General features: G+C 32.7%; 1 protein-coding gene across 4 annotated transcripts in view; it reads right to left on the reverse strand.

Moving 5' to 3' along the window:
• Nucleotides 1–13696, reverse strand: part of YAF2 (YY1 associated factor 2) — a 71915-nt gene that overhangs the window by 39540 nt on the left and 18679 nt on the right. The window contains exon 2 of one of the 4 annotated variants that reach the window (XM_077753206.1): nt 8011–8082. The exons of 2 other annotated variants lie outside the window; for them this stretch is intronic. In XM_077753206.1, the coding sequence (XP_077609332.1) occupies nt 8011–8082 (72 nt within the window). Of the gene's footprint in view, nt 1–8010; nt 8144–13696 lie in introns of all 4 variants that reach the window. One more of the 4 variants, XM_077753204.1, reaches the window with a different exon arrangement.

Raw genomic sequence — 13696 nt, forward strand, 5'->3', positions numbered from 1 at the left:
GTACACATCATTCTGCTCTGACTTCACATTACACTTCTGAGGTCTCTCCTTATTTAAATATATCAAAAGGCAGCATGGCACAGTGGAGCCAGTCAAGTGAGATTCAAATCCTAGCTTTCAACCACAGCTCTGCTATTTACCAGCTTTGAAAGTGGTAAGTTATTTACCTCTCTATGCTTTAGTATTCCCATATGTAAAATGGATATAGTAATTGTACTGATTTCTGAGTCCTTATGAGGACTAAAATAATTCACATTTACAAATGCTTAGAAGAATTCCTAAGCATAGACAGTATAACTTTTATCCTTGAAGTATAAAAAGAAGTCTCCAATGATAATAATCTAAGCAGACTGGTAATTCTCTGTTAATATAACTATTTTATTTCTTATTTATCCATGCCTCCTATTGACAGATGTTTAGATTTTTTCCTAAATGAATATCTCTGCAGAAATCTCCTTGGATAAATGTGCCACTTTCTCTAGACTAATAATACCTTGAATACCTTCTGGACACTAGGATATGCATTTTTAACTATGTAACACTTACCCACCCGATCCTGAGCTAATGGGTGAAAATTGATGGCTCATAAGATTTTAATTGCATTTCACTGTAAATGAGACTAAGCATCTTTTCAGTTCATTAGCCATTCCAATTTCCTTTCCTCTGTTGTAAACTGCCTTAATATCCATTGTTCATTTTATTTGCATTTGTATCATCTGTCCTATTATTTTCATCTTTATATATTCTGGGCACAAATCTACTGAATATTATAGACATTGCACCTACCTCCCAGCCATGCCACTTATATGAGTTCAATCTGTGACGTACTTTATTAAAATTAAGTTTTTCTTTCTGAGGTAGTCAAATCCTTTGAGATCTTTATCTTCAAAGGTTCATTCTTTTGACTCATTAAAGAAATCCTCACATTTTCTAAAGACACATTTTTTTTTTTTTTTTTTGAGAGAGAGAGAGAGAGAAAGCATGAAATCATATGCACACAAGTGGGGAAGGGGTAGAGAGAAGGAAAGACTACCAAGCAGGCTCGGCTCCATGATCTGTATGAGGCCCAATGTGGGACTTGATCTCACAACCATGAGATCATGAACCACGCCACAATCAAGAGTTGAACACTTTAATCATCTGAACCACCTAGGCACCCCACAAAGACATACATTCTTCTATATTTTCTTTCTTATTAAACAGTTGTTCATGTTTAGTGTAAAATTAAAATAGAACGGATTTCTGCATATGGTATGAAGTAGAGACCTTGTCTTCCTCCCATGTAGAAAACCAATTAAACAGTCCACTTCCTTTTTCCCTGCTGATACAAAGTGCCATCTCTAGCACTGACCAACTTTTCAAATACATACGGATCCATTTCTGAACTCTTTATTGATATATTAATCTGCCTCTTCCTGTATTAAGACTATACTACTTTAAATATCATATATTTTACTTTTTACTGACACAGAATTTACATAAAGTGTACAGTTTGATTTTTAAGTAATGTACACCCTTAATGAGATCCAACCCAGATCAAAATATTAACATTTCTCATGCTCCAGAATGCTCCCTCCCAATCAGTATCATATTTCCAAGAAAATCACTATGTTGATCTCTATTACCATAGATTATACTTTTTTTTTGGAATTAAGCAGGCTCCATGCTCAACATGGGGCCTGAACCCACAACCCTGAGATCCAGAGTTGCATGCTCCACTACCAACTGAGCCAGCCAAGCACCCTTCCTTGTTTTTGAACTTCCTGTGAATGAAATCGTACAATACATAATATTTTCTCATTTCTTTTGCTCAGCATTAAGCATGGGAGATTCATCCCATGTTGTGTGTAACAATTTATTCTTTTTCACTGCCAACCATTCTAAATTCTGCAAGTTTAAAATCAGTCTTGCTATACAATGGTACAATCCCTTCCCTCATTTTTCTTCTTCTTCTTTCAGACCTGTCTTGGCTATTCTTGTGGCTTTACTTTTGTATATGAATGTCATTTTGTACCAAAAAAAAAAAATCCTATTTTTGTCTGAGACTATATACAATAAATCAGAGGAGTCACTTTTTTAGTAATATTTATACTTCCCATGTAGTATATCCTGCCTTTTACTCATGTCTAATTTTATGTCCTTAAATAACACTTTGGGTACTTTATAGAATTGGTCATAAAAGAGAAATTTTTTATTATCTAATTGACTATTCCCAATTAGAATGCTGATCTTATATCAAGTAAAATTAAATTCTCTTATTAACAGTGCTGGCTTTGGGGGCTCCTGGGTGGCTCAGTTGGCTGAGCATCCAACTCTTGATTTCGGCTCAGGTCATGGTCTCCAAGGTTGTGGGATCCTGCCCCCTATCAGACTCAAAGCTGAATGTGAGGCCTGCTTAAGATTCTCTTAAGATTCTCTCCCTCTGCTCTTCTCCCTTGCTCATGTGCTCTCTAAAATAAAATTTTAAAAAGTTTTGATTTTTTAAAAATGTTCAAGGGATTATGTTCTTCTCATTTTTTCCTTTTTCAAGTTTTTTAATTTATTTTTTTTTCTTATTAGTAAAGACATATTTGCTCATTCTTGACTTAAAGTGAATGTTGCTGCTTGAAAGAAAGTTTGAAAGACAGCCTTTACTGAAAGAAAAAGTTCACTTGTCATGATGTGAGGGGTTTTTAGAAAACATTAATGGATGTTGACTTTTATCATAAACTTTTACTAAATCTCTCAAGATTGTTCCCCTAAATCTTATGTTACATTGACACAATTTTCAAATAAAGAATTTCCCCTACATTCATACCCTAATTAAAATTTTTATGTATCTATTCATACATAAGATTTCTACTATCTGGGTCATTTTGCATAAAAAAGGAATTATCTGTTCCCCAAAAGTATATGTGAAATATGATTATAAATATCACAATTAAAACTATTTCTCTGACATGACTTCACACCAGTGAGAATGGCTAGAATAAAAAAGACAGATAATGAAGTGCTGGTGGTGAGGGTGTGGAAAAATTGGAATCCTCATGCACTGCTGGTAGGAAAGTAAAATGGCACACTTTGGAAAACAGTCTATCAGTTCTTCAAAACGTGAAACATAGTTACCATATGACCTAGCAATTCTGCTCCTATGTATATATCCAAGAGAATTGAAAATATATGTCCACACAAAAATTTGTACAGAAATGTTGATACTAGAGCTATTCGTAATAGGCAAAAAAATGCAAAACAGTCCAAATATCCATCACCTGATTAAAGGATAACCAAAATGTGGTATATCCATACAATGAAGTATTATTTGGCCATAAGAAGAATAAAGTGCACTGATACATGATACGACATAGTTAGACCTTAAAAATATTATGCTAAGCAAAAGAAATGAATCACAAAATGCCACACACATACTGAATGATTCCATTTATGTAAAGTGTCTAGAACAGGCAAATTTATAGAAAGAGAGTAAGTCAGTGCTTGCCTAAGGCTGGAGGGTTTGAGGAAAATTGGGAATGACTAATAGGTACAGTTCTTCCCAGACTGATGAAAATATTGTAAAACATCGTGTTAATGGTCACAGAACACTGTAAAAATATTAAAAACCACTGAATTACACATTTCAAATGGATAAATGATAGGATTTGTGGATTAAAGCTCAGTAAAGTTGCTATTTTTAAAAACCTATTCCTCTCGGGGAAAGTTACTACAATTTCAATTTCTTCAATGGTTTTCTTTACAATTTTCGAATGATTTTTTTTCTAGAGAATAATCCATTTCTCCTGGTTTTTAACAATGTGCGTGCATGTGTGTGTGTGTGTGTGTGTGTGTGTGTATATATACTATAAAGCAATAGTGATTTCTTGTGATTTCAAAATTATAATTGTGCTTGTAGTTATCTCTCATTTATTTTTTTTTATATCTCATTTTAAATTTTATTATTTCCATCATGGTTTTTGATGAGTATGCCCAGAACTTAATCAACTAAGAAGAACATTGATTTAAATAAACAATGCTATCGTCTTTATTGATTATTTTCTATTTCACCAAATTCTACTTGTATTTTTACTTCCTCCCTCCTTCTTTCTTAGCTTTTATTTTTAAGTTTTTGAGTTGAATATGGCTCATTTATTTTTGTTTCAACCTAATACATGCATTTAGTTATAAATTTACCCCTAAGCACCATTTTCCTATATCTTTCAAGTTCTGATACAATACTTTTGTTATAATTCAGTTTTAATTACTTGACAGTTCTNAATTATAATTGTGCTTGTAGTTATCTCTCATTTATTTTTTTTTATATCTCATTTTAAATTTTATTATTTCCATCATGGTTTTTGATGAGTATGTCCAGAACTTAATCAACTAAAAAGAACATTGATTTAAATAAACAATGCTATCGTCTTTATTATTTTCTATTTCACCAAATTCTACTTGTATTTTTACTTCCTCCCTCCTTCTTTCTTAGCTTTTATTTTTAAGTTTTTGAGTTGAATATGGCTCATTTATTTTTGTTTCAACCTAATACATGCATTTAGTTATAAATTTACCCCTAAGCACCATTTTCCTATATCTTTCAAGTTCTGATACAATACTTTTGTTATAATTCAGTTTTAATTACTTGACAGTTCTTTTTTTTTTTTTTTTAATTCTTGAAAATGTTTGGTCATTTTTTCTTCAGTACCACTTCTCCACTATTCTCTGTATTCTCCATTCCAAAACTCCAATCAGATCTATATTAGAGCTTTCCAATCTACCTCTATAGTGGCTTAGCTTTTCTTTCATATTTTTCATCTTTTTATTATCCTGGTTGGTGTCCTGAAAGAATTATCAGTTTTAGCCTGAGATTAACAACTTCTCTCCTCAGCTGAGTCTAATCTTTTTTTTTGTCCATTTACTGAGTTATTTTATAACTATAATATATTTTATATATTATAAATAAAAATATATTAAATTTATAATACTTGTANTCTAATCTTTTTTTTTGTCCATTTACTGAGTTATTTTATAACTATAATATATTTTATATATTATAAATAAAAATATATAAAATTTATAATACTTGTAAATATATTTATATTTGTTACATAAATATATTTTATATATTAAAATAAAAATGTATTTTTTATTTCAATTAGTTACTCCACATATCTCAACAAATTTATTGCTTCTTGACTGTTCTTATTCAGTTACAATGCAATATGCTCTGAATGAGAAAAGGGGATATATTTTAAGCTAATACACATTTATGTAAAGTGTTCTTTGAAAGTTATCCACTATAAAACTCTTCTTTAAAGTAAAAAAAAATCTAAATGTGCTGTATCAAGGCATGGAAAAAACAAGCTCTATTATTCCCATTTTAGAAAGAAAGAAATTGAAGCACAATACAGTTCTTTTTAAAATACTTTCTCAGGGCACCTGGGTGGCTCAGTCAGTTGAGCGTCCAACTTCGGCTCAGGTCATGATCTCGCAGTTTGTGAGTTCGAGCCCCACATTGGGCTCTGTACTGACAGCTAGCTCAGAGCCTGGAGCCTGTTTCAGATTCTGTGTCTCCCTCTTTCTCTGATGCTCCCCTGCTCACACTGTCTCTCTCTCTCTCTCTCTCTCTCAGAAATAAATAAAAAACATGTAAAAAAAATCTTTAATTCTGCCTCAACTCTTTTTTTTTCTGAAAAATATCAAAACCACAAAAAAGCTGAAAAGTACAATGTCCTATATAACTTTCACCTAGGTTCAAAATTGTTAACATTTGCCACATTTGCTTGATCTCTCCTTTTCTCTCTCTACATACACATATACCACACATTTTTTAACCCATTTGTGAACCCATCATAATATTTCACTTCAAAAATGTTCAGCATGCATCTCTAAAGATAAAGAATAAGGATATTCCTAATATGTCATACCACTATCATACCAAAGAAATGATTAAACTGAATAGTTTCTTACATGGATGTGCAGAAGCAAATTCAAACCAAGCATTTAAGTCATCTGACTCATCTCTGGTGAGATTGACACTCAATCTGTCATTTCCTTCCTTCAGAAACCCTGAAATTAAATTTCATTTACTGCTTCTTCAGGCAGGTATTCTTAAATCCAAGCATTTCTGAAAATCAGGCGATAATCTTCTAAGTTATTCAAACCTCAAAAATCAAGTACACTGAATTTCCAGTTTACTTACTAACACTACAGAGTCTTAAGATGAGCCGAACTAGTTAACTCTCCTAAACTATACTCTCTATTTTAATGTCCCATAGAGGGTTATAGTATACTAAACAATCATAATTTCACTCTTCCAGTTTTAAAAGGAAAAAACAACTGTTAAGAACTTACAATACAAAGAGGGCTGATAATCCAAATGAACCTGTTTTATAAGTAAGAAAACTGATGAATATATTCATGAAAAACTCATTTTCTTCTATCAGCTACATGAAAAACTAGTTTGTTAATGGGTACAATTTAAACTCAATCTCTGATGTTAGGAACTAAATAAGATTAAAAACAATAAAATCCTATCCTTGTTTTCAATGACCATACAAATCAGCTTAAGTGTTTCACATTGGAAGAAACAGCAATACAACCTAAAGCTAATAATGTTTAATGGCGAAACTGTGTCATACAGATGAAAATTATATCCATAATCACAGAAATGTATAAGATAAAAAGAAATGTTTCAGATCAATCTACAATCAAATAATAGTTAAGAAGAATGTTTACCATGTGATGCTAGGCACTAAGTACATTCCATGATTTAATTAATTCAATCCTCATAGCAATCTCGTTTTTCCACTGAGGAAACAGAGGTCACAGAGATGCTAGCATTAAAGGAATTATGTCAGGGATAGGAGACTTGACCTCAACCTTAGAGTACAAAAAAGTAGAATAAAGTCATTTCAAAAAAATGAAAAAGCACAAGCCCTAAAGCATAAATGTAACAAGTATCCAAGTAAGACCAAAAGAAAATTTTCAAACTGGAGAAATTAAGACTAAATAAATAGGATGGGATTCTAAGAGGTCTTATATACCTAGCAAATAGATTAAAAAATTATGAAACAGCTTGAATGGAGCACCACTACAGGCTCTTTATGTGTTAAAAATGCCCTTTTAAAAAGGATAACCTGTTAACAATGCAGTATGAGAGAGAGAAATGAGAAGGAATTCTGTCCAATTCTAACATTTACATGCCAGTTTAATAAACTGTCTGATGCCTATGGAACCTGAGTCACAGTGAACCAACTAGGCTACCCATCATATCAGTAAGTCCATCTATTATGAACAAGGAAGAAGTAAACAGAGCTGAACGCACCCTGCATTATTTTCCAAATATACCTACAATGAAGTTAAAAGGTACATTGAAAACTATGTCAGTAAGAAGTGCTAGGTAATTAACATAAAATTATTTTTGCTATTCAGTACTATGCCAAAAGAATTTGGCCTAATTTGCCATAAGCATAAATTTTACAGTGTAAGTATTTACTTTGTACAAATGCAACATCACAAATAAAGGAATTTACAAAGTAATTTAACACACAGCTTCCTTAAATTGCTTTAGAAGTATTATAGTATTTACCAAAAGGTAATAGACACAATAATTTTTATAAACAGCTATTAGGTAAATGATACTCTTTAAATTTAACGTCACACTTATTCATATGCCCATTAAGAACTAGGTATTTATCACTCATATAATAAATTCCACAATCCAGATCAAATATAAAAAGAAGCTATCTCAAACAATTTTCTTCTTTGTAAATAAACTCCTTTCTAAAGAGAAGAAATGTGAGAGGAAAAAAAAATCTCAAATTTGCAAAAACTAGATTACTCACCAGTAACTTGAGTTATCCTATTGGGTCTTTTCCCTCACAGATCCACCTCTCTTGCCCTTCTGTCCAGCATGAGAATCTTCCTGATGGGCATCCACTGGAACTGAGGGGGCATGCAGTACAGACGTATATGTAAGAAAGTTGGGGGGAGGGGATTTGGGAGATGCTAGAGACATGCTTCAGTGCACTTGCTTACCTTCCTGAAATTGGAAATTTCAACGGTTCCTTGGTCCTCGAGGCATTCACAATAACTTCAAAGAATGTGGATCTGTGGAGATTACCCAATAGGAGAACTCCAGTTACTGGTAAGTGATCCAGCTTTTTCTTCTCTATCAGAATAAGAAGATTAATTTTATTTGAGATTATTAATACCCGTAAAATTACAGGGAAAAGGAGTGTAAATTTACCAGATAACTGTATATGCATGCACCAAAATAAACACAGAAACAGAATGCATTCCTGGCATTATCAGAAAGAGAAGGAAAAGAAAATATGATTTGAATGGTTTCATTTTTAAATTCCCATTATAATGGCAGCTATCTCTTGATATACAAAAATATCAGCTATCAGAGTATTCCATTTCACTGAAACACCACCATCACACTTTAATATTAGTAAAAGTATAATTAGTTGATCAAAATCTGCCATTTCTTAACTAGCCATTGCCACTGACATACACCGAATTTTGGTGTAGAGGCTGCAGTGAACTAACAATCTATAAGACATCAGATAAAAAGCATCAATACAATTCCCTTTTCTCACTCAATAAGTCATTATAATAGACACTTATCACCAATAAAGAAACAGCCATACACACATGTAGAAGTATGCCAGACCACTGATAATAATGCTAAATAATGAGAAAAATTTTAATTTAAATACACATACAAAGTAGGAATCACTGGGGCACCTGGGTGGCTCAGCTGGTTAAGCACTCGACTTCGGCTCAGGTCATGATCTCACGGTTCGTGGGTTCGAGTCCCGCGTAAGGCTCTGTGCTGACAGCTAGCTCAGGTTCTGAAGCCTGTTTCAGATTCTGTGTCTCCCTCTCTCTCTGACTCTCCCTTGCTCACGCTCTCTCTTTCTCTCAGAAATTTAAAAAAAATTTTTTTTTGAAAAGTGGAAATCATAGTTTCAATTAACTGTTATACTTTTACAATAAATGTCTAAAAATGGTCCTGTGATTAAAAACAAACTGACTTCTAAAAAATAGGTCTTCTCAATAGAACTTTATTTTGAAGCTCACATGAAAATATTCTATTATCTTTAACTCAATACACATTAATCAGGTAAATACTAGCTCCTGTTGAACATACAAATATATTTCAGTAATACTCATCCCTCTTAGCATTACGCTGCTAAATAATTATCTTCTGCTTCCAAGAAACAAAGTTGTTATGGTTCTTAATTCTATGGAAACAAAGATCATGTACAGTTTTACTCTGTTTTAAAAGTAAGTAGGATATGAGGTACCTGGGTTGCTAAGTGGTTAAGTGTCCAACTCTTGAGTTCAGCTCAGGTCATGATTTATTAATTGTGAGATCAGGCTCTGCATTGGGCATTGAGCCTGCTTGAAATTCTCTATCCCCCTCTCCCTTTGCACACCCCCCAATAATAAAATAAAGTATTTTAAAAATAAAAGTAAATAGGATAAAATGGTGCATAAACTCATCATTCAACAAAAGCAAACTGAAAACATAATTCTAATGAAAATTTTACATCTCACTAATTATGATGTAATATTTGCATTTGGTAAAGGTCAACAGCACGTGTCAAGATTTTTGCTAGATTCCTACTTAATTTGAAGATATAAATTGCCTTGCAAAAATTATATACTTTTTAAAATAAATCTGAATTTTAAAAATTTGTTTAATGCATGCTTTTAAATGACTCATTCATACAAACAGGGCACTACACAGACCTCCATTTCTAACTAATACAGAGATAAAAAAAAAAAAAAGGTAGGACCAAAAAGGTCCTCTAGTTAACTTTTCCAGATTCCTAGTTAGCTTCTAGTGCCAGAAGAGTACCTGGTATAAAGGTCCTACATGTTTGGATTGATAAAATAGATAGGCATGCAAAATCCAAGTATTTCATCCTTTTGGCATAACCTAGGATAAAAGATGTCATTAAGAACTAAATAATAATTTCCAGTTTTTATTTTTAGCCAATTTAGATTCATCTTATGAATTCAAAATAGAACCAACTCCATTTTTAAACTAATTTAGGAGAATTAAAGTATCTTGAAAATATTTTAAAGTAACCAAAACATCAGAGAAGAACATTGAAAGCTGTTTATTGTTATCGTGTTATAAACTCAACTAAGACAGATTTTATCAGAATAGCTGAGAAAAGAAATTCCAGAAATTACGATGCTCTATTCAAAACTACCTTGTATAAGCCCTAATAATTACAACACTCATTCACAAAAAGGTATTCTTTAGTAATTAAGAACCAAATCAAGTATTTCAGTAATGAAAGTCTATTCCATAAAATCAATCTAAACTTGTGAAAAAACTGCTTAGAAAAAAAATATTGTAGCTAACTTTCACTTCCACTATTACCTGTGGTTCAGACATTATATTTTGGCTAGAAGCAATTTAAATTACAACTAGTTTTGATGATTCCAAGTACTTTATTTTCTAATTTTCAATTAAGATTTAAAATTCTAATGGAAGTTACTATGGTTGTGGAAAGTTATTCATGGTAAATCCTGGACTTGAAATCTTATAACAGCCTAATGAAATTTAACATTATACAAATATTCACACATATTTAAGTGACACTACTGATGGTTTATATGTAAACAAACATAGGGGCATGTGTGTTTATATTTGAACTGAGTAAATTATGACTTCTCTCCTTTTTCAGTACCATGATACAGTCTCCTCAGGTTCCCCAGATTATAAATACCATCCACTTCCTAATCAAAATTTTCCTTTTCCTCAGTTTTTTTAACTTTTATTATTTTTTTTTGTTTAAATCCAAGTTAGTTAACATATAATGTCCTTTCCTTCAGTTTTAGCCATTTCCCACTAAGCAATCCATAAACAAACAAAAACAATACAATTTTCTCGTTAACGTAATTAATTTAAAATCAAAATGGCAAGAACTATATTCATCTGTAAAATAAGGATAACAACAAAACCTAGTTCACAGAGCAGTACTGGGAATTAAGTTAATGTAAATAAAGCATTTAGAAACAATGCCCAGAATCTAACTTTATATATTTCAAACTGTTGACATAACCATCCAGAAATGGTTTTCAAGTGATTTTATACATCTTTAGAGGGATATAGTCTACACAAGAAAACTTCATAAAAAAACTACATAAAGAAATTCTAAACTTAGAAATTTATTGTTTATAATAATTTTGGTACTATTATTCTGAAACTACACACACACACACACATATATATATATACATGCACACGTATTTTAATGTTCGTTTATTTTTGAGAGAGAGAGGATGAGAGAGAGAAAGAAAGGGAGACACAGAATTCAAAGCAAGCTCCAGGCTCTGAGCTGTCAGCACAGAGCCTGACGCAGGGCTCCAACTCTCAACAAACTGTGACGCAGGGATCTCAACAAACCGTGAGATCATGACCTGTGCCAAAATCGGAAGCTTAACCAACTGAGCCACCCAGGCACTGCTAACTATACTCTTTATACTGCAAGATAAAGAAAATAAGTAATTTATGTTACTGATTAGGAATCACCATTTACAACATAAAAGCTGTAAGAACATGTTAATGTCAAAATTGAATTCCAAATATCACTATGTACTTGTAAATTTTTTTAAATGCACATAACTTTTAAATAGTTAATAAAACATTTCAGGCAGCAATTAGTAAATAAGTCACTATCATTATCTCATTAACTTATAAACTATATCTGCTAATACTACAAAACTAGGCTTATATTAGATTTACGTTAGTAAAGGAAGTTACTCAACTTTATAAGTTGCCAGAAACAGTTATACAAATTGTTTTCTATGTCCCAATACCTGATTTTTATAAGCTAGAATTTTACAACTGTTGACAAATTCTAAAATGAAAACATGGGAAAAACAGTATTTATTCCGGTTACTGACTGACATTTAATGGTAAAGATACTAATATTCAAATTGTTTGGAAGCTAAAGGGGAAGGATGGTAGCAGATCTATCTCCCTAGAACCCCTGCTTTGGACAAAAGAATTTCTCACTTATTTTATATTTTGAATTTCCCCCCAACCCTTTCTTTCCAAGAAAGAATTCTGTAACAACAACAAAACATTTAAACTTCAGAGGATAGTATGGTGGGCAACCTCTAAGATCACCCACAATGATCCTCCTACCTCCTGGTATGCAAGCCATTCTGTGATCTCCTCCCCCAGAAAATAGGCTGGATTTAGCGACAGATTTCTCAGGAGGAGAATGTGGCAGAAGTAGTGGGATATCACTCCCAATATTAGGTTATAAAAAAAAACTGGCTTCTGTTTGGGGGCTGTCACTGAGACACCTTGCTTTGGAGTAAACAAGGTGCCATATTGTGAGCAGCCCCATGGAGGGGGCCCATGTGGCCAAGAAACTGATGTCTGGCCAACAGCCAGAGTCCTGAGGCCTGTGGACAGCCATAGGAGTACTTGGAAGGAGGTATTCTAAGGCCTGCTGACAACCACATGAGTGAGCTTGGAGATGCATCCTCCCTCACTTGAGCCTAGACCCTGAGCAGCCCGAATCACCTGACAAGCTGTTTCCAAATTCTCGACTTAAAAAGAAGGATAAGGTAATAAATGTTTATTATTTTCAGCCACTAAATTTTGGGGTAATTTGTTACACAAATACACAAATAGACAATACAGAAAGCTTTACAAAGTAATTAGTATTAAGCTATAAGTGGCAAATCAAATGCTAATTAGCTGCCAAAATGAGAACTCATAGAAAAATAATACTTATGAGCTGACAGGTAAGGGCCCAATTTTTATTTGGTTCTTGGCTTTTAGGTCGAAAAATTCAACCTAGAGCTAAAGCAGATAAAACTCAATGACTGAATTCCACCAACCAATTTCACCAAACCGAGATGCCACCTTCCAGGACATTTCTTTCCTAGTATCAACATATCTGGACAGGCCAAACCGTTATAAAGACTTCCATAATGCACAGTGTGCAGCAGCCCTGAAACTGGTTGCCGTGTCTGCAAGCTACTTTTTTTTTTAATTGAATGATGTTAAGAATTAATTCATTTAGATATAAAGAAGCCTACATTACCACAACCCCCAGAATAAAGTACCACTCTACTGGCCATCAAATAGCATCCCTCACTTCCTACCACCTCTTATACTATGCTAAATATTAACCAATTATCCAGTGCTATAATGCTGCATAGTGTTTTTTCACAACACTTTATGTTCTATTCATTCTTTCTAAGGATACCTTAATCACATTAATTGATCTTTAACAATATTTTGATCTTCCGAATTTAACAGATACGCCAGGTCCCTTAATTAAGTACCACATTTTATAAACCATACCTTAAAATGGGTTAATTGTCTATGTCTATACTTCCATAGACAGTTAATATCATCTACTAGCTTCTAGTACAAGGAAACATTTTCCTGATCCTAGTCCAAAGCGTCAGGAGCATCATATGTAATCCTTTATACACCAACTATAGTTAGTATCCATGTCAACATACAAAAACAACAGCTAATAGTACTCTCAATGCCAACAATTATGCCAGCACGAAAATGAAGTCTAACTTTTACTCTGTAATTATGTTTTTTTCTCAACTTTTGATATTAAAATTAATCTGACCAGACTCTAAGCCCTGCTTTAGTTTTCAGTTCTTAATAACCACCTCTAAAATGTGTAAGTGCATATTTTCTGCATAAATCTGATTT

The sequence above is a fragment of the Crocuta crocuta genome, unplaced genomic scaffold (assembly GCF_008692635.1).
Source record: "Crocuta crocuta isolate KB4526 unplaced genomic scaffold, BGI_CrCroc_1.0 scaffold30, whole genome shotgun sequence".
Taxonomy (NCBI): Eukaryota; Metazoa; Chordata; class Mammalia; order Carnivora; family Hyaenidae; genus Crocuta; species Crocuta crocuta.